The 22391-nt window shown below is 34.0% G+C and overlaps 1 protein-coding gene and 1 pseudogene across 1 annotated transcript; both read right to left on the bottom strand.

Moving 5' to 3' along the window:
- Positions 1 to 12316: 12316 nt before the first annotated feature.
- Positions 12317 to 12793, bottom strand: LOC148566953 (uncharacterized). Its single transcript, XM_088483505.1, has one exon. It carries the CDS (start codon positions 12791 to 12793, stop codon positions 12317 to 12319), a length of 477 nt encoding a protein of 158 aa, XP_088339631.1.
- A 6850-nt stretch (positions 12794 to 19643) lies between these two features.
- Positions 19644 to 21046, bottom strand: LOC148566952 (uncharacterized; annotated as a pseudogene).
- Between the last annotated feature and the right edge of the window lie 1345 nt (positions 21047 to 22391).

The raw sequence follows: 22391 nt of genomic DNA, 5'->3' as shown, positions 1-22391 counted from the left end.
TGTTGTAGATTGAACAACAATTAGCGGTGTTGCTTAATGCAGAGACCATGGGGTTCTTTTTACAGTTGCTGTGGTCAATTTTTTTAATTGAAGTAAACTCTATAGGTACATGAGCTAGGACTATTTAGTACTTTTTAGGTGGTTCTTTTTCTGTTAAAAGACAAATAATAATTAGGATGAGAGGACACAGGTCAGTGCGCTTTAATTTAGTTTAAAGGTAATTGGTGAATGTTTACAAGGTCAATGTTTTATATTAGTCAATTAACAATTTGGAATACTCTAATTGAATATAGTATGCACTTCATTGAAATTATTTTCTTCAGTTCTTCTCATGCTTAGTATTTTTTGTCGATTGAAGAACAATTAGCATGCAGTATTTAGTATTGCTTAATGCAGAGACCACGGGCGATTATACAGTTACTGCGGTCAATTTTTTTAATTCAAGTAAACTCTTAGATCCGTAATATTAAAGAAAATGGGTCTGCTACACATACAAGCAAAAAGGCCTTACAAGTGATACAAGTCCCCAGCCCACAAACCTTCCATACGCGCAGTGAATAACATTGAATGGAGCGTCATTTACACGCGCTCTACTCAAACGGTTGCACTTCGCATAAACCGCTCCTTAATGGCGCACTCTTCCACTTCTCAAAGTCATTCAAAGAAAACACAACCGTTCCATTTTCGAGCAACATTCAAAAGCGAAGATATACAACTCGTCGCTAAGATTCGAAAATTCCATCAACACAACATAGAACTCTCGATCGAGAATCTCCAGAAAAAACGAAGTTATAATACTGAAGGTACATTACGTTACTATTTTAGTCATCCTGTATATTTTTCACATTTCGAAATCGAAGAACTAGGTTTTACTGTTCTTCTACGTTGTTGTACGTTTTACTGTTCTTCTTGTTCTACGTCTCATTTTACAGTTTATAATGTTCTACTTGTTCTAGGTTTTATTGTTATTCTTGGTTCTATGTTACACTGTTCTTCGTAGTTCTTCTAGGTATCACTGTTCTTGTTATTCTAGTTCTATTGGTAACTGATTTTTGGGGGTATATTCCGTAGTTTGGTGGGTGTATATGGAGTAATTTGTTGGGTGTATATGGCATAAATTGTTGGGTGTATATTTTTGAACTGATATATTGTAATAGTCAGCAGTTGCAACTGTTCTTATATTTGCTTGTCCATGGGTGTATATTGCTTGACCTTGTAATGTTGCTTGACCTTGTAAATTAATGCATGTTTGAGTGATATCTGACTGATATCTATGGGTGTATCTGACTCATGTCTATGGGTGTATTTTTCATTTCAGAAAAAATGGCAGCGAGAAACCAAGATGGGAAAAATGTAAGAATAAATATTTGTCTTAGATGAAATCAGTTTTATATAATAGAAATATATCTGACTATAATTTTGCTTTGTTTACAGCAAACCAAAGACCTTAAGTGTGCAACACATATGTTAAATGAGAAATTCAGAAACATGAGTGAGGAGAAGAAAACGATTGTGAGGGATTTGGGATTCGGTGGCTTGATGCACATCCCGCCACTAAGAGTGCATCACCAACTATTAAGGGAGTTGGCTAACAACTTCAAATTAGGGGAGAACAGACTGAAAACCGGATACGATTCTTTTAAAATAAGACAAAAAATAATAGGTGATGCGCTTGGCATCAACGCATCAGGTAATTCGCTAAAAATTATAGGTGTATATTAAATGATGCTTGGGTGTATTTAAATTGATACTTGGGTGTATTTGAACTGATTTTCATACTATGTTTTTTTCCTTTTTGTAGGAGATCTATTTCCTCAGAAAGTCAATTATAAGAAACTTTCTGAGGATGATAAAGAAATTTTTAGAAGATTCCAGGGTAAGACCCTCAAAAGTCTTACAGATGAGATGATGGATATTGGCGTTGGTAACGAACATGATCGCCTAATGTTCAAGAGGATTTTCATCCTCTATATACAAATGGCATTCTTTTTACCAACGACAATAAACAAAATCTCACCCGTGCATCTGACCCCAATTTTTGATATGGACACCATAACAGAGCGAAACTGGGGAGGGCATGTTTTGAGTTTTATCATCAAGGGCATAACTGATTACAAGAAGGAAAAGAAAAAGGCAATTGATGGGTACCTCTTTGCCTTGATGATAATTTACTTTCATCTTTCTAAAAATAAAGACAAGAAAAGGGTAGAAAGACCTCCAAAACCATGGATTGCCAACTGGAGTAAGGAGCAGTTGGTCGAAAGAATGAGGGCGGAAATAGAGGAAAATATGGTAAGTGATCATAATATGTTGGGTATATTTTATTTACATGAATGCTGCTAACTAAAATTTCTAATGTTTCAGGGGATTGTAAAAATGGCGGAAACAAGAGAAAAAATAAAAAAAATAGAGAGAAAAGAAAAAAAACAAGAAATAAAAAAAACAAAAAAAGGAAGGCAAGTTCAACATCGTCTTCGGAGACAGAAACAACTTATAGTGACAGTTCTACCTTTGAGTCTGAGACTCAAGAAGACTCAGAGGATTCACCAAGAAAAGAATCCAGCAAAAAAGGAAAAAAGTAAGTACCATACTTAGGTGTATTTTCTTTATAAAGTTGGGTGTATTTTATTTATTAAGTTGGGTGTATGTTGTTTATCTAGTTGGGTTTATTTTGTTTATTAAGTTGGGTGTATTTTGTTTATTATGTTGGGTGTATCTTGTGCATTTATTTGGGTGTATTTTATATCTTTAGTATGTTTTAAATAGTGATTGTTTGCGTTCCAGAATGGACTCCAAAAAAAGAAAGAAGAGTCAAGAGGATTCTGATTCCGAATCCGAATCAACTGATGAGTAATGTTCTGAAATTATTACTCCTTTCTTTTGGTTTTATTATCAAGATTTTATGTATTAAAAGAGTCTCTTATTAACTTATAGAAGCGAAGAATCATCACCGGTGAAGAAGCAAAAAAAAAAAAAAAGAAAGAAAAAGACACAGAGAACACCAAAAAAGTAAGCACTTCTTTGGATAGTATTTTGTGATAAAATTAATTTTTTATTTCTGATTCATACTTCTTTTTTCCACCCAGAACACAATCCAAAAAGAAAAAGGTTGTTGTTGAGCATTCATCTCCTGAACAAGATCAATCCTATCATGGGTACAGTACTTTGTAAGCTATATTACTGTCTATCATCATGATTATATTTGTTAACATGTTCTTTTATAATATACTAACAGATCTGAAATAGGAAGTGAAGATCTAGATGAATTGTTAATGGAAAACAATGAAAATTCTGCTGCACATGGGTATGTCTTGTTAGGGTGTATATTTCATATTTTAGGGTGTTTTCTTTACTAATAATTGTTTCTTGTTTCGCAGGGAGAAGGAAGCTAACCTGCGATCGACGGAAGGTCACTATGTCTCCTCTGAAACGTAAGAAGCTTTATTTGATAAAATCTTGTTATCATGATTTAACTGTATGATATTTTTTCTGAATAACATGAACTATGTTTAGAATACCGGACGTAAACTTGGGAAGTGATGATCCTTCCTCTCAAGGACACACAGAACAAAGTAGCGTAAACAGACCGGCAGAGAGCATGTAATTTCTCTTTCAAATAACCGTTACTTTTGTTCTTTTATTACCTTCTACTTCTAATTCTGTATATATTTTTTTTAGAAAAAAAAGTCCTTTATTATTTTATTCGAGAAAAAAAAAAGGCAAGAAAAAAAGCAAAAACTGCAAGTATGTAAGTTCTCAAAAAACAAAGCCTGTCTTTCTTTTGAATTGTTCGGGTGTATTTTTGACTTTCTTTGGGTGTATTTAAGGTTGAGTCTGGTTAAAGAGTCAGCAAGTGAGCCGGCTGATTCGAATATGATGGTTGTGAGGGAAGAGACACCGTTTGAAGGTCTTGCAATGTGAGTTTTTCAAGAATATTTCAACCTTATAACCTTTTTATTTTCAAAGCCATTGTTAACCTTTCATTTTTCTTCTTGTTTAGAGTTCCAATTCAAGTTTGTCTACCAGTGTCCCAAACAACCACTGTGCCAGAATTTCAAGAAACACATGAGACAGAATATGAACCAACCCCTCTGCTACAAATTGAAGGACCTACAAAAACGTAAGAAATAGTATTGGGTGTATATTTTATTAGAGTATGGGTGTATATTGGGTTACAGTTTAGGTGTATATTGCCCCTGAATAGTTTTTTTTTGTCATGATTAATTTTATGTGCTGTGCAGCACTCCTGAACCCCCCCCAACAACTTGAAGAAAGCACACCCACACTTCCCCCAGCTCTATCTAAAATGTAAGTTCGTTAGAGTAAAATCAATGTATGGGTGTATATTGGGTTACAGTTTAGGTGTATATTGGGTTACAGTTTGGGTGTATATTGCCCCTGAATAGTTTTTTTTATGTCATGATTAATTTTATGTGCCGTGCAGCACTCCTGAATTCCCCTCCCCCAACAACTTGAAGAAAGCACACCCACACTTCCCCCAGCTCCATCTAAAATGTAAGTTCATCAGAATAAAATCAATGTTTTGGTTATCGTCTGTATATTCTTATTGTTATAATATGTTATACATGATCACGCAGTAATCCAGCCCCAGAAGACGCTGCTGCGTCGATGATGATGGCATGGACAGCATCGTACGTTCCTGAAACAGATCCAATGCCATCATTCAGCCTTGGCTTCACTGATTCCAGCCAAGAAGAAACAACAACGCAGGAGGGAGCATCAACGCAAGATGAACACAGTGCAAAAACTCCAGAAACCCCAAAACTGCTGGAACAGTTAGAGGATCTGGTACATAAAATTGCAAGTGGTGGGGTGACAAAAAAAGAAAAAAGTTCGCCGATTCCAAAGGAGAGTGGGGCAGAGAGTTTCGAGAAGTTTGAAACTCCTGTCAGGCCGAATTTAAATACTACTGACATGAAACAGAAATGCTACCACTGGGCTATACGAGTGAAGACCTACGCAAATGGGCTAACTGATGAGTTTGACAACGTCTGCAGACTCCAAGCCCAAGATAGATACACTATGTCAAAATTCCACCTTGCATCACTCGCGCCTAAATCGCATATAGAAGCTGAGGTAATATTACAACAACATTAATGTTTTTATCACCAAAATTAACTACAATCCTGGTTGATGTAAAATTGATTTCGGCATATTTTTCTAGATTGTCACTGCCATATGCTTCATCGTAAACCAACAAAATATTCAAAAGTTTCAAGAAGAAGTATACTGTCTCCCTCCTGATATTGTGGTAAGGGTTGCTTCAACGATTTTTGGGTGTATTTTTTTCATACCTTCGGGTGTATTCTTTTTCTTATATTGGGTGTATTCTGTTTATTTATTTGGGTGTATTTTCTATGTTCAATTGGGTGTCAGTTGTTTATTCGTTTGGGTGTATTTTTTGTATTCAATTGGTTGTTCTCAATTTTTGTAAAACATGGCCCTTGCAAATCATCCAGACGGCGTATTCTTACAGCCTAAAAACAATAAGCCTTTCAGGGTGGAAGACTACCCAATGTTCATATCCTTCTTGGACCTTCAAAAATTAAAATCGCATCGTTATGTGAGTTTTCATTTCTAAAACTACTTATTACCATTTTTTACTTATGTGCCAAATAAACTAAAACAATGTTCAATCTGAACATATTTCAGATATTTGCACCTGTTTGCCATTCATATCATTGGTGGTTATGGATCGCTGATACAAGAAAGAGGAAATTTTATATAGTCGACCCATTACACAACAAATCTCCTTCCGATGCGAGAACTGTGCTGAATACATTTGTTGTAAGTTGGTTCTGTGTTCTATATATATATATATATATAGTTGGGTGTATTTCTATTTAATATAAGGGATAACTATTAACTCCTTTGGGTGTATTCTTTTATTGAAATTATTCATGTATTACTGATCTGTTTTGTGTTTTAAGGGATACGTAATTTCACGAATTAAAGTATATGCTGGGGGGCACCTCTGAAATCAAAGGACATGGACAGGAAAATTGTAGCACCATACCTTAAGATCTCGGGCCAAAAGACAAGGTATAAATCTTTCACTCTGAAAATTAAACTTTCCTATATGTAATTTATAATTTATTTTTCTGTTTTCAGCTATGACTGTGCTATCTACGTATTGAAGTGGCTTGAGATACTTGAGCCCGCAAACATTAAGAGGTGGAAGTATGAGTGTGACAATTGGACCCAGGTAAATATGTTTAAAACTAAATAACTTTGTATTATATTACTCAATTAACATGGTTGATTAAACAAAATATTCTTTTTTACTGTAGGACGAGGTGGACCACTTTAGAGTAGAATATGCTTCTCGGATTCTATTTCATGACATGAATCTAGACAAAGATGAAGCCATTAGGGGGAGTAATGCAATCAGACTGTCCAAGCCATCCTCGTTGTTATTGAGTCCATATTGTTAGATAGATTCTCAGGATGTTGACACTGCTTAATGTAAATGTTATATAGTCTTGTAACAAATGACAGACATGTTGTAAATATTTGACAATTATAATGCATTTTATTGTGAAATTTCTTTCAATAATTAAACTCTGTCTGCTGTATTTAAAATGTATGAATTACATGTACTATAATATGAAGGAAAACAACAAATCAAATATACACCCATAACCTGCCATTTTTTACACCCAAAGAAAGTTGATTATACACCCTGAAATCTATCACCCCTGATACTTTATCCCTAAAACCCTGAACCCTAAACACTTAATACCATCCATATGCAAACTATATTTTATAACATAAAACCCATAAAATGTTGTAAAAAAAAAAACAAACAGTATTTTATAACATAAAAATAAGGTTCTGAAGTATATATATGTATATATATGTAAAATGTGAAATACAAAAAAATTCAGAAATACACCCAAACTAACAGTGCTTTTATACCCATATTCTGTAACTATACACCCAAAGAATTATCCGCTGCTGCTGGTACCCTGAACTGATAATTCATAACACGTGCTTGATATTGGCTGGAATTTGAACGCACCACTGATGCAGCATCAAAGAGGTTCAACTGAATATAAGAAACTCACATATTAGCTAAACTATTAACGAAAAAATTAAACTCAATCACCAGTACTTAAAGAACATCACTTTTACCTCGTTTAAAGCTTTCGTTTTCTTCTTCTTTGTGGCATTTACAATCTGTTTGTCCAACTTTGAACCTAGCCTATTTTTTGGACGTCCTCTTGTTCGAATCCTTGGAGGGCTTTGAAGCTCGTTAACGGATTCCAAGTTGGCATCTTCGTGAGATAAAGAAGATGTGCCCTTCCTTTTGGCTTTCAATGATTCCATCTCAACCATGACGTTATCGTACACACGGTGCAGAATTGCAGTCAGCTCCTCAGATTCAGATGCAAATTCGCAAATATTTTGCGAACGAAAACTAATTGGTCAAACCTCTTGCTTCTTGGCTCCAACAGTGGCTCGTCGTGGCTGCTCTTGATGTGTTTGTGTCGCCTCTTTACCTTCTTGCTCCATCGTTCCAGTATATATCTCGGTGACACTTGGCTTACTTGTTCAAAGCTTAACACGCTTAGTGCGTGACGGCACAATATCCCTCTCGACTCGAATAATAAATATTGGCATTTTACCTCGGCTGCTACTTAGTCGTAAGTAACCACAAACTTGTTGAATATTGAGCTGGAAACTTGTTCTCCAACTTCGTATACTGAATAGCCTAGAGCGGAATTCGTTAATCTAGTGATGCAATTCACCTTTCCTCTGAATTGTGCTTGTACTTCCCTAAACTTTTGATGAGTGTACGCATCTTGAAACTGAGCTTCAATGGAGGATTTGGTTGCACACGGTATGACCGTATGAAAATCTGCAGCATCTGATTCTCTCTCTGCTTGCTCCCTGCTTTCGAGGCAATTATCGTATTGTTTGACGAATTGAATAAGCGAGCTGTTCTGGGTAATAAACTTGTTAAAAAATGAATGCATGCTCTCGCTCCTTTGTGTGCTTCTCATCCCTGCCTAGAAGTGGTGATCCAAATAAATTGGAACCCATATATGACGGTCTTCATAGAGATCTGCAGAATACACCCAAACATACACTATGAATACACCCCAAAAAACATGCAATTTACACCTCTACTGCATATTTTAAACAAACATTACCTGAAAGCCACTTGTTGTCCACAAGACCAAAATTCAGCAGAAAATCATTCCAATTCCTATCAAATGAGTCTTTGCTATGAGAGTTCCAAACAACTTGGCTCATTTCTTGTTCGATTTCTGCATGTCCCTTGTATCCGTTTAATTTGCTTGGAATCTTCTTCATGATGTGCCAAATACACCAATGGTGAATTGTTGTTGGCATACAGGCCTCTAAAGCCCTTTTCATTGATGTGCATTGATCGGTGAGAAACCCTTTTGGAGCATTTCCTCCCATGCAATGAAGCCAACATTCAAATAACCATTTGAATGATTCAATTTCTTCGTTTTTCATCAAAGAGCATCCGAGAAGTGTTGACTGACTGTGGTGATTCACCCTGACAAAAGAACCACAAACCAAATTATACATGAAACAAATTACCATAGTGCAGAATGGAAAATCATTAAATACACCCAATAAATGCTTTGTATACACCCAAAAACACCCAATATACACCTCTGCCACGGATTCATAAAAATACATTAATTTAGCATCATAAACAGGGACAGTTTGTTACCTGTTTGTATTGTAGGTGGTGTCAAATGAAATAACATCTCCGAAATACTCAAAGGCAGCTCTACTTCTTGCATCGGCCCAAAAAGCCAGCTTAATCGATTGATCCTCCTCGAGTTCAAGCTCAAAAAAAAATTCTGATTCTTCTCTTTCATTCTTAACAAATATTTCCCGAATTACTTTGCATCTTCTTGTTCGGAAACATTCCGCACTTCTCTCGTAATGTAATTCCTCACATCCTTTTCGATAAAATTTAACTCGCGGTGACCCCCGGCAGCCGCAACAAATGATTGGTAGGTTTTGCTTGGTCTAATACCGGCCTCCTCGTTATTCTCTATTGTACGACGAATGGACATGCTTAGTTCCCTGTACTGTTTGAGCATCTCTGCTTTACTTGGACAGCAAGGGTGTGAATGATCCAGCACAACCTTTGAAATGATCCAAGCACCAACATCCTTCAATGTGTGTATATAAATTCTTGCAGGACAGTTTAAACCGGCTGTCGGATTGGTTTTCTCGGTCGGAGATATTTTAGATTTCCATTTTCCCTCTCTACTACATGTAATCAATTGATTCTTAATCTCGTTTTCCTTCCTATTTGTGCTCCGAACTCTTGTAGAAAAACCTGCAACCTTGGCGTAGTTCCTGTAAAATTTTCCAGCATCTTCAAGGGTGGTAAAGGTCATTCCAACCTTCGGAACAAACTGGTCATCAACAACAGAGAGAGGCTGCAGAATACACTATGTCAAAAACTAAAAATACACCCAATCATTGCTGATATAATACACCCAAACCGCAACAACTCAACTAAAATAACAAAAAAAAAAAACCATAAACTGTAAATACACAGGCTGCAGAATACACCATATCAAAAACTAAAAACACACCTAATCATGTCTGATATAATACACCCGAACGACAACAACTCAGCTAACATAACAGAAAAAGCCATAAACTGTAAATACACCCACACTTCTCGCAAAAATACACCCAAAAAAGTTCTGATCTACACCCGAGCGTCTGCTATAAATTCCAGATAATTAATCAAAACTAATACATTATATTCAATCCACAGATTCATGTTAACGTGTTAGTTTCACAGTCAATGTTCACAATTATTCAGCTACACAATGCTATTCAAATGACTGCAACAAAATTCAAAGTAATCGTATGTAAATCAAACCTCAAGAACTTCGTTAGATTCAAATTCATAATCCACTTCGCCCTGATTCAGCTGACAATCTGAGGTTGAATCATCCATAATCTTCAAAACGAGTTCAAACTTTGATTTCAGAAAACAACAAATCGAATAGAAAACGAAGCTGGAGTTGCAGAGAGAGGAACTAACGTAAATGACGAAGAACATACCAGTGAGAAAGGAGGGGAAAAGAACGATCGAGAAGAAGGAGGGAAGACGCGCGAGAAGAAAACGAGCAAATCTGGAAATAAGGAGAACGAAGAAGGAAACAAATCTTTTAAATTTTATAGTTATATATACGCGGGATCTTATATAGCGCGTGTATTGGACGTATGTGTAGCAGTGCGTTTTTTAGGTTTATTCCTTAATGAACTTGTAAAGCATACAAGCCATTGTAAAGAAAATATTTAAAGTTATTTTATATAATATAATATGAGAAGTGATAGGAACAAGTAAGTAAGTTTTGTGATTTGTAGCCATTAATTAGTCATTATTAATATTTTTAATGGTGTGAGATTTTATCCAATAATATCAGTTATTCACTTTTCTTTTGCTAGTCAAGTACTGGTCAATTTTAATAAAAATATTGGTCCTTTAGACTTTCTTACATAATATTTATAATTTTATATATATAACATTTATAATTATATATTATAATTAAAATTAAATATTAAATAAGATAAATTTTGATTTTTTTAATTATATCCGAACATTATTGCTCTTAGTGAGCTATGATTATTTATTGGTGGATACTTCAATAAAAATTTTATAATTATTTTTATATAAAAATATTTTATTTTAATTATTAAATAATAAATTTTAGAACTTAATTTTTATGTTATAAATGTGTTGTTTTTATTTAAAGTGTCACAAAATAAAAAAGTCACATTTTTTAAATTAAGGTTACCATAAAAAATATTTTTAATATTTTTATTAGAATAATTACCATATTTATTTGGATCGTACTCCGGTTCAGAATAAAATTTATGGAGAGAATACGGATTCTTTTTATGGCCACAGTTGTTGACACTTGTTCAGTGCATTCAGTAATCAGTAGTACGAAAAATTGGTGATATAACACATTAATGTCAATAGTAAGCAGGGGCCAAATAGTAAGAAACAACAATTCCTTACTTGGCTTGCGGTCTAGTAAATTGGTGACACCATTGAGTTCTTTGGTCCTTTGGTGGGTGATATAAAATTAAGATTTTTTACTCACAAGTCACAACTTATGTATATTTAATAATATATACTATAATATTGGATATTATATAAATATAACACGGCATAAACAAACTTAATGTAATAAATAAGTATGTATGAAGTGAAAAAACTATTTCAGTAATATTATTTTACATAAATTTATTTTAGTTGAGAAAAAAATTAAAATAAATTAAAATATTAATTGAAAACATTATAATTATGTTTCAAAAAATATTTTATAATATTAAGTATACATAAATACACAAATTATTTTTATTTATCCAACCACTGAATTATAATCACCTATTATTAAAATTAATTATACCAAATTTTGTTAAAATTAAACTTTGGGTAATTTACCTATATAAAATAAATGTTTGAAACCTTTACCAGATTACAACAATTGAAAACTTGTTTCGTAAATGTCTTGTTTTACTTTCTATATAATCCATGGGAGCCAACCACAGTTTCTAGGTTACACATAAACCGTGGCTGGCAGCAAAGGTTTACATGCAAGAAGAGCTCAAGGTAAATCGTGGGAGGCAGCCACGGTTTAATCTTGGTGAATGCGATTTAGAAACCGTTGGAAGCAGCCACGGTTTATGAAGACAATTGTGCATAAAACGTGGCTAGCAGCAACGGTTTATGAAGGGGTTCGAATGGGCATAAACCACTGTGAGCTCCCATGGTTTATGAGGAAAGAAAATCTATATATATGTGAGTGAGATTCAAGCTGCTGAGGAGAGATCATTATCACAATATCAAGTGAGGAAGAGAGTTTTCTTGTCTTAGTGCATTGCTCTGGAAAAATCAAAAGAAGCAAAAAAAATGGTGTGAAGTTCACTGACAGAGAACCATTGAGTGTTTTCATCAGTTCATCAAGCACTTTGTCAGATGTGAAGAACAGCATCTTGCAGAAGTTTGGGGTATTTGGAAGCAAGTGGGTGAAGAAGCTATTCTACAAGATTTCCATCGCAGTGGTCTCGATCGGTGTTAAGTATGATACGTTTGTGCTAGTGGCTGATGAAGATATTACGGTTCTGTTTCATTGTGTTAGGAGATTTCTGGAGGTCAGAATACACGAGTTGTTCGCGAAGTTGGAGGTTGGTGTCGATAGTTCTGGGGCATCAGCTCCAGTTCATAGCTCGACTGTCGCGGGCGGTGCGTCTATGAAAAAAGAACACATAACTAATCAGCATCCTCGATGGTGTCACTGTCATCATCATCGAAATGACCAAGCAGGTGACCTCTGGTGCCACACAAAGGAGGACGTCTCACCCTCCTCGGTCTCTGGTCTGCCACTGGTGCGGATGGCTGTGGGGGAACGGCGCTGAATGCTGATGCTGGGGTCCCTCCTAACGCGAACCATGGGTCAGATGGAGAGGCTGCAGGCTCGTTGAGGTCAACGAACAACTGATGCTGAACATCGTGACTCGGTGGCTGGTACTCGGCAAACTGGGAATGAACCTCAGGCATCTGTGGCCTATAATGGGTGGCATCGTCGTCCCTCAGCATGTCTGCTATATCTCTAAAGAACTCTGACTGACTAACAGGATCATCGATATCCATGCCGACGGCCGCGGTAGTAAAGTCAGCGAATGCCTGTGCGTCGACACTCCCGAACTGCTGAGAGGAACCTCCCACATCGTAGGTGGGCTGATCCATCCCTGTTGCCACACCACCAACATCCTCACCAACAGCGTGCTGAGCACCGTCATCCTCAGCGGATGCTAATCTATCTCGAGCCCATCCACTGCCATCCCGCCCACCCTGTCGTCTGGCTCTACGTCGAGGAACACGATAATCCACAACACCTCCATCATCAGGACCAGCTAGGTCCTCATCCAAATGGTCGTCAAGCCATCGCCAATCTCGATCGGTGGTACGTGTGCCTATATGCCGACGCCGATCCATTCGCCTGTTATCCGGTCTGTCGACAACCTGCACCCTGGGAGGTGCCTGTGACGATCCTCTGTGACGAGCCTCCTCCGTCAACAAAATCGGCCTCGGATCCTGAAATGCAACTTCTGGGGATAGGAATCTGTGGGCCACACGGCACCACCAGTCCAAGTACTCAGCTGACGGACTGGGGTCAGCTACTCGGTCGACCAGTATGACTGAATCAAAACGGTCCTCCCAATGCTGATGCCACTCCTGATAATATCTGGGGAACCATCTCCACCCCTTCCATCCTTCGCATGGAGCCAATCTATGTTCAGAGAAAACTGAGGGAGATGCTGAACCCCGCCGAACTGCGGCATCACCCTATCCACCTGGTGCCACTCAATCGCGGCAAAATATATCAGGCTAGTGACTGCCGTCCATAGCCTACGGTGCTCGTCAACTAGTATCTCCGGATGAACAACAGCAGCCACCTCGGGAGAAGAATAAGGCTCCCACACAAACTGTTTCGGAGAATGTAACGTTAGTTAAAACCATAACTCTATACAGGAACAAGTACTTGTAAGAGCAATAAGTAAACGACTCACATCATGGACACACAATCTATCCAAACAAAGGCATGCAGCCACCACTCTTTAATCCACTGCATCGTTTCTCGATACATACTCAGCCCACCTACAAGTTTCATTCAAAGCATGTCAATACGGGTAATAACACATTTAATAGAACAAGTTATGGATCTAAAATAATACATCCATACCTGGATGAAAGCGGAAACTCGAAGATATTGAAACCACTAGGCCTCAAACTCGGAAACCTCCAGAAAATCCAAGACTGTAGTAGCTGAAGTGGCCCTGCCAAGTTAACAGCATTTCTGTTTGTCCCACGACAAAGACATCTATACAACCAGGCCAGTACCGCCGAGCCCCAGCTATATCTACCCAAGTTGTCCAACGATGCCAAGTAAGGCAACCAGCGAAGGTGGACTCGGTTTGCGTTCTTGTCCGCAAACAGCTGAGACGACAACAACATCAGAATATAGGCACGCGCGTATATACGCACGGTCTCGTCAGTAACATCTGGTGGGAGAACCCGAAACCGCTCATGGAACCATGTGTAGCACACTGTCATCTGCTTGACTTTATTCTGCAGAGGTAACTCCCCAAACAACTCGCGGAATCACACCCATGCCGGTCTTCCGTTTTCCATCAGATTCTCAAACTCATTCAGGCACCCACTCACGGGCTCCCCATCGATCGGCAAACCCAGCTGATAGGCCACGTCTTGCAAAGTGATAGTGCACTCACCAAAGGGCATATGAAAGGTGTGGGTCTCAGGACACCACCTCTCAATGAATGCACTAAGTAGAGGCTCATCAACCCAAAACCATTGACTGTTCAGCCTAGCCAAGTAATACAAGCCCGCGATCTCTAGATACGGTATAATCCAGTCGTATAAAGGCATATTCTGTTGTCTTCTGACACCGCTAATAATCCTAGTAGGCTACAAAAATATGCATAAGAAAATCCTCAACATACGACCAATACTAACAATATCTAATATAATTTTAAAAAATTATTATACACCAACATTGATTTTCTATGTACTCTAATGATGACAATAGTTCTAATAACGACAACAATAACAAAGCTAACAATACCAACAGGAATCACAAAAGTAACAATAACAACACTAATAATACTAACAACTCGCAATAATAACAACAATAATAATAACGATAATAATAATAACGATAATACTAACAAGTCACATTACTAGTAATAGTAATAATAATAATAATTATAATAATTATAAAAATAATCAAAATTAAAAAGTCACAATAATAATAATAATAATAATAATAATAATAATAATAATAATAATAATAATAATAATAATAATAATAAAAAAGTTATTTAACTAACCTCTTGGTTGATATATCCAGCCACATGCGCAATGCCATTTAACCGATACATACGAGATTCGTCTTTCATCGGTCCACCGCTCAACTGGTTCAAAACCTCACTCCGGTCCCCTAAACCACAAAGCTCTCCAGATTCTCTCTCACACCACCAACTTCACAAAATTTCCAATGCTCAAATGTGATCCGCCCTCACCAGCAACGGCTTCTATATTTATACTTATTTATGCATAAACCGTGGCTACTTCCAAAATTTTATGCACACACCATCTTCTTCATAAACCGTAGCTGCTACCCACGGTTTATGTGTCGCATTCACCAAGAGTAAACCGTGGCTGCCTCCTTTACGTTGAGCTCTTCTTCCATGAAAATCTTTGCTAGCCACGGTTTATGTGTAATCTAGAAACCGTAGTTGGCTCCCACGGATTATATAAAAAGTGAAACAAGATATTTACGAAACAAGTTTTCAATTATTGTAATCGGATAAAGGTTTCAAGCATTTATTTTATATAGGTAAATTGCTCACAAAAAACATTACACACGGCATACTAAAATCAATTTGTGTGTGATTATTAGTGCATATTAATTCACTGTTAACATAAAATAAATTCAATTGATATCAAATTAATATTATTTTCGTCAATTATTCTTTCTAAACTGTTTAAACAAATTTAAATAATCGTGTATATTAAAACTAATCAATTTAGGTTAGTCTGTTAGTTAATATATTAGTTCGAATAATATTAGATTTGAATTTCAGTTTATACACATATATTTATACAAAAATATATAATGACTGATTTTAGTATGTATATGGCATTTGTTATAAGAATAATACGATATGACCAACAAATATTATTATTTTTGGCTAGTACTTGAGTAGTAATAATTTATACCTATATTTATATGAATTTTGTACACAAAAAACATATAATTTGCACTTATATTTATTAAAATTTGAACACATAAATTAATATAATTTATACTCATTTTTTTTAAAATTTGTACTTTACACACATAAATTAATAAAATTTATTTATTAAAAATAACTTAATATTTATACTGATTAAATAATAACAAAAAATATTAAAAATTACTTACCCAACAAATTTCTCTTTTGCTAATACCTTAATTTTGTTTTTCAAACACTATACCATGAGATCGTCAAGATAATAAGTTTTAATCAATGGTCTTGAGTTTAAGTTTTAACAATGAATTTTTTTTCCTTTAAATATGAAAAAGGAGATTTAAAGAAAAAAATAGCTGGACACTATGAAATTAAAGAAAATTCCTTAATCCCTATATATATATGATAAATTATTAGCAGTATTTGTTTAATTATTTTTTACATTTTAATATAAAAGATATAATTTCTTTTAAAAAAATAAAAGACGTAGTGTTATTTAAGTTAAAAAATAAATTAGCTTTTATTACTTCATGGCTTTATACCAAGCATACAAAATCCAATAAAACTTTATTATGATATACTTTATGATTTATTATCTTAACTTTAAACAATTGCTATATTTTGTTAAAGAAAAATGAAACTTCATTATAATCCTTAAGAAATTAATTTTGTATTAGCATTTTCCCTAAAATAGTAAATAATATAGATAAAACTAAAAGTATATATTTAATTATATCTTATTTTATTTATATAAATACAAGGAATAAGAGTAGAATTTGAACTATCACTTGAAAAAAGAAAATGATATGTTCTCTAAATTTTGTTATACCATCTCATTTTATTTATTTTAGAATTAATGTTCTATTTTCCATATTAGTTTGGTGACAATTAAATTATAAAATATAAACTTATAACTATTGTTTTTATCTCAGGTTGAATTTTGTTCTTAAAATTACATTTTTTAAGAATGATATTAATAATGCCACAAATCATATAATAAACAATTATTCTCTGCCAAACATAACTTCTATCCGCGCACACACATATATTTATTAAACTTATTATATTATCCCGGGCTCCTAGCCAAGTACCGTGTATTTTTTCTCTTTATTTAAAAATCTAAGTATCTAACATTTAATAAAACACTATTCTTCATTTAATAATAATAAAATAATTTTTTCCTAAACTGTCATGTATTCTCTGTCAAACATAACTTCTAATAAAACATTGTTTCTTATAAACATTAGTCATTCATTGCAGAAAATAATATTCCTTAATTATAATTAGAATTATTTCCAGTAGTATATGTTAAAATAATTTATTTGGTGATAAGTAATAACACTACAATAAAATAGTATTTTCTGATTTTTTTTAATGTTTATCGACGGTTTTAATCGTCACTAAATATTTTTCACGACGGTTAAAAACAGTCATAAATTTGAATGTTATACATTGATATAGTGACAGTTTTAGATCACCGTTGGTAAGGAGTGAGGAGTGTTGCTGAATTGTTTGTGACTGTTTTGAAATATAAAACCGTTACTAATTTGTAACACTTGTCAAGGTATTTTTTATACTGTATTTCGCAACGTTTTAAAACTATCATTAAATTACTAAATCTTGTGACAATTTTTTTTTATATTTTGTGACTATTTTAAATCGTCATGAAATTTTCAGCATTAGAAATCATCACTAGATTACTAATTTCTGTGATAGTTTTTTTTTCTGTATTTAGTAATTGTTTTAAACTGTCATAATCTCTCCAACATTAAAACTTTCTTTTATTATAAATAATAATTTATATGTATCTACCAACAAAATAATCATTTATTTCTATTATCAAAAGTTGAATTCTCCAAAAAAAGTATTGTATTTCAACAAATCCAAACTCAATTCCACAAGTTTTACAAAAATAACAACAACATATTTCAAAAGTTGAATTTTACGAGTTTTAAATAGTCATAATCCATAAGATGTAAATTAAAAAAAATTCTAACTTGATCCAAATATGTAAAGCTAACAATTCAATCATAATTCTTCTTTAAATATTGGATGATCTATGTTGTTGAGGACCTTGATATTTTTTTATTAGCCTTCTTCTCTTCATACCTATAAAAACATAAAAGAAATAAGAGAAAACTATATTACTTAAAACAAAGAATAATAATTATGTATAAGTTCACATTTTAAGAATTATTTTGTCATTATTTACACAAACTTCAATATCTTTTACACAAGCATATTCTCATCGTAGTTTTCATTGAGGATAGAATTTAAAAAATCATCGTCTATAACTATCTTTGCCAATTTTATATTTATATTTATATTTTCATCCGAAAAAAGACTCTAAGTCTTGTGGATAATTATCATTAGATATTATAATTTCTTTATCATCTTCACCTATATCATCTGCATCCATGTTATACAAATCTCTTGGCTTTAAGTGAATTAGTATGCACCATCTTTTTTCCTTCTCATCATCCACATAATATAACATCTGAGTTTCAAAAGCTTTAATATATGGCTCGTCATCTTCATGTTTACCAGTATGTATGAGTCTTGTAAAGTTTACAAATAAAAAATCCAAATTGTCCTTTCTGATTCCTCTAGGACTAATTGTGTTTGTCCATTGACAACTAAACAAGAGAATTGTAAAAAAACTCAATAATGTCTACCAACCTTTCACAACAAGGTACTGTATCAAAATTTATTTAGGTATTTTTACTATTTGAGTAACTTCTTCTTCTAAATTTACCAAAGACTCCGGTATTCTAAGTTTTTAATCCATTATCCAATCCTTTGCCAAAGTTTGAAATTTATATCCATTAACATCGTATGAAGAGAACCTTCTTGTTTGGTCATATGATCCTTGAAAAATATTGATAAGAATGTCTTTATCAACATCAGAAAGTTTGTTGAGATAATTATAAATCTAAAAGCACATTAACATGCTTGTGTTATTCATGGCTATATTGTCTATATTGCAAAAATAAGAAAAAAAATTAAGTGCAATTTTTCTTACATGATTAGAGAACCAATCAACAAATTTTTTATGAAGCTTCTTGTTTATCTTAGTAGTATCCCTTGTTTGGCTTCTTAATTTTTTTCACAGTATCTCTATAATCTTTAAGATAGTCATTGACTGCACGACAGTTTGTCAAAATATGTCTATGAACCTGCCTCTTCTCAATTGGTGATAAAGTAAAATATGTAAAACCAGTATTTGATTCTCCAACTTGAGAAAACAGCTTGGATATCTGTGAATTGGGATCTATCTGGGTAGGCTCATTACCAACACGCTTATGTCGATTTCATATTGTCTCAATATTGTCCAGGTATCTTGAACAAAATGTAAGGATCTCTTGCATAAGATAACCTTCAGCAATAGAACCTTCGGGTTGTGATTTGTTACGCACGTAAGATTTTAGTTGTCCTAAGTACCTATTAATTAAGTCAAAACTATCAATATTAATAAGAAACTTATACACTATTTTAAAATTAAGGTAAAGAAATTTATCCCTTTTACCTTTCTATCGGATATATCCACTGGTAATGTACAGGACCTCCAAACTATTTTCTTTAATAAGGTGAACCACAAAATGAATCATAACTATAAAAAAAGATGGAGAAAATATCATCTCCATGTAGCATAGGATGAGCACAATTTGATCTTGCAATTTGTCTAAATCCTTAATAATCAATCTTTTATCACATAACTTTGTAAAGAACGAGCACAATTCAATCAAGATTACTGAAACTTCATTAGGCAAACTTGTTCGCATGGCCTATGGTAGCAATTGTATCATCAATATGTGATTATCATGGCTTTTTCGCATCCCATTTATCTTAAGGTTGTCAATATCTATGCACGTAGATATGTTCCTTGAATACCCATTTGACACGCTTATATTTCTTAAAGTTGATAGAAAAGCCTTATTACCTTTGTTAGCCGGTGTAAAGATAGTTCGAGCATACTTTCCATATTCATATGGCCAAACATCCTGTTTACAGTCTAAAGCTTTAAGATCTTTTCGAGCATTGAGGTAGTCTTTTGACTTGGTGTTGTCATTTAGCAACATGTATATCACATTATCACATACATTTTTTTCTATATGCATCACATCAAGATTGTGACACAATAGGTTATACTTCTAATAGAAAAGTTTAAAAAAATGCCTTTTTCTATTGCTTAGCGCCTTCTGTAGCATGCTCACCGTGTCTTCTTTTTCTCCTAAATTTTGCCTTTTCTTTTCTACTAAATGTGACATTGATGTCCTTGACTTGTTCAAGTATATCAAGACCAAATAACCTCTTCGGTGGATTGAAAAGTTCTTGCTCTCCATTAAATCAAACCCGATTCAATCTAAATCGATACTTTTGATTAAGAAAATGACGATGTCCTATGAAACATGATTTCCTACTACGAGGAAGTTAGAAAGGAACATAGTCAAAGTTACAAGATGGACAAGTAAGTCCAGTGTATATGTTCTACCCAAAGAGCATTTCTAACCCAGAAAAGTAACTTATAGTCCACATTCCATAACTTTTTTAACTTTTTAATCAACAATTATAAGTAGACATCTATATTATTTTCTAGCATGTTTTTTTTTAGGAATTATCATTGAAAGAATAAAAGATGTTCGCTTCATACAGATCTAAGGAGGAGTGTTGTAAGGAATGAGAATAACCGGTCAGGTACTAGAATTTGCATTCATACTACAGTAGAGATTAATACCATCAGTAGCTGATGCCAAATGTACATTTCATGGATCCTCTATGAATAAAGTGTTTTTTAAATCAAACATCTTCCAAGCTTTTAAATCTCTAGGATGCGTCATTACATCATCTTCCTTAGGAGTCACATCATGCCATCTCACAGCCTCGACTGTCTTTGAAGACAAAAATAACCTTTGCAAACGAGATTTTAGTGAAAAGTAACAAAGAACTTTAGCAGGCACTTTCTTCCTAATATTCCCACCATTTGATTTTTGAATTTCACCACCCTTTTTATCTAGTTTAAATCTAGACTTATTGCAAACTTTACATATTTCTCTCACTTTGTCTTTACCCTAATACAACATGAAATAGTTCAAGAATTAAATGTATCTTCTCATAATTCATACCAAGCTTCAAGATAGTTTTCTTCGCTTCATAAAAAATGAACTCAGAATCTCTGCATGTTCAAATGCATTATGTAAGAATTCAAATATCATTGATATTGCCTTATCAGTCATCCCACATAGACTCTTAATATGATACATCTTCACCAAAAAGGATAATCTTAAATAACTCATACACCCTTTATACAAAGATAGTTCTTCGTGTCTTGCCAGTTTTTCAAACTCCTCTACATCATGTTGTGCTTGAACTACATCTGACGTCACTCTTTGAACTCCATCAATAAATTCATCTGACTCTAATGATACTTTATTTGCCCAATGCATATTAGTCCCAAGAGCATCTCCGAGCATGTCATGAATAGAATCATGGTTAAGAAAATCATCAAAAGCATTTGAAGCATTGCTATTTGAGGCATTACTACTAGGCTCCCCTACCACAGTCTCTCCATGTTCAAACCAAAGTCTATATTCTTTCGAAAATTGGCTACATATCAAGTGATCGTACATCTCACTCTTCGTCACTTTTTTTTTCTTCTAAAACCACACTTTAAACAAGGGCATACAGTTTCTTGAGCTAAACTATTTTCAAAGGCAAAATCAATAAACCTCCTAACCTCTCGCTCATACTCTATTGAGTTTCGTGACTTTGTTATCCATGACTTATTCATTGAACTAATATAAGAATCTTCCTTCAAATTTTAAATAAGAGTATATACTTAGTAATATATATTTATACATAAATATTTAGTGATTAATGTTTTATATATACATAATATTTTTTCTAATTAATATTAGTTCATATTTTAAATTTTTATTTTAAATTTTAAATTCTAAATCTTAATTCTAATTTTTTTCAAAAAATTAGAGTTAGAAAGTGTTGTGCCAACAATTTGGCACAAATGGTCGACGTTAGAAAGAATTCAACAGTTGAAGTCAAAGATCATATATGCATGAGGTATATTATGGTTGGAGAAAATAAGAATGAGTTAGGCTTAGTGGTCAAGTTACTTTATGCTTGGTACCCAAGTTTGCTTAACGTGCAAGATTACTTGAGGTTCAAGACTACAGCTACTTGAAGTCCAAGTTTGCTTGAAGTCCAAGTTTGCTTGAAGTCCAAAACTACTTAAAGTACAAGTTTACTTGAAGTCCAAGGTTATACCAATTAGCTTAAATTTTTTTTCTATAAATAGGATTAGTTTCAATAAGTTAGAGGAGCTTCCATTATTCACACACTCATTCACTCTAAAAATTTCTAGTCTCACTAATGCACAGAAATATGAGTCACGAGTCTATATAAGTATTGGGAGACTCCATTTTTATTTCAGTCATTGCAATTCTCTTTTCTCTTTCTATATTTAAATTCTGTTATTTTCATTTAATCCCTAGTCAATTTTTATACATTTTAATACAAGT

This window comes from Arachis ipaensis, chromosome B4 (genome assembly GCF_059453495.1).
Source record: "Arachis ipaensis isolate K30076 ecotype BB chromosome B4, ASM5945349v1, whole genome shotgun sequence".
Taxonomy (NCBI): Eukaryota; Viridiplantae; Streptophyta; class Magnoliopsida; order Fabales; family Fabaceae; genus Arachis; species Arachis ipaensis.
The sequence above is the reverse complement of the archived record's forward strand: the minus strand, read 5'-3'. Positions and strand labels throughout refer to the sequence as shown.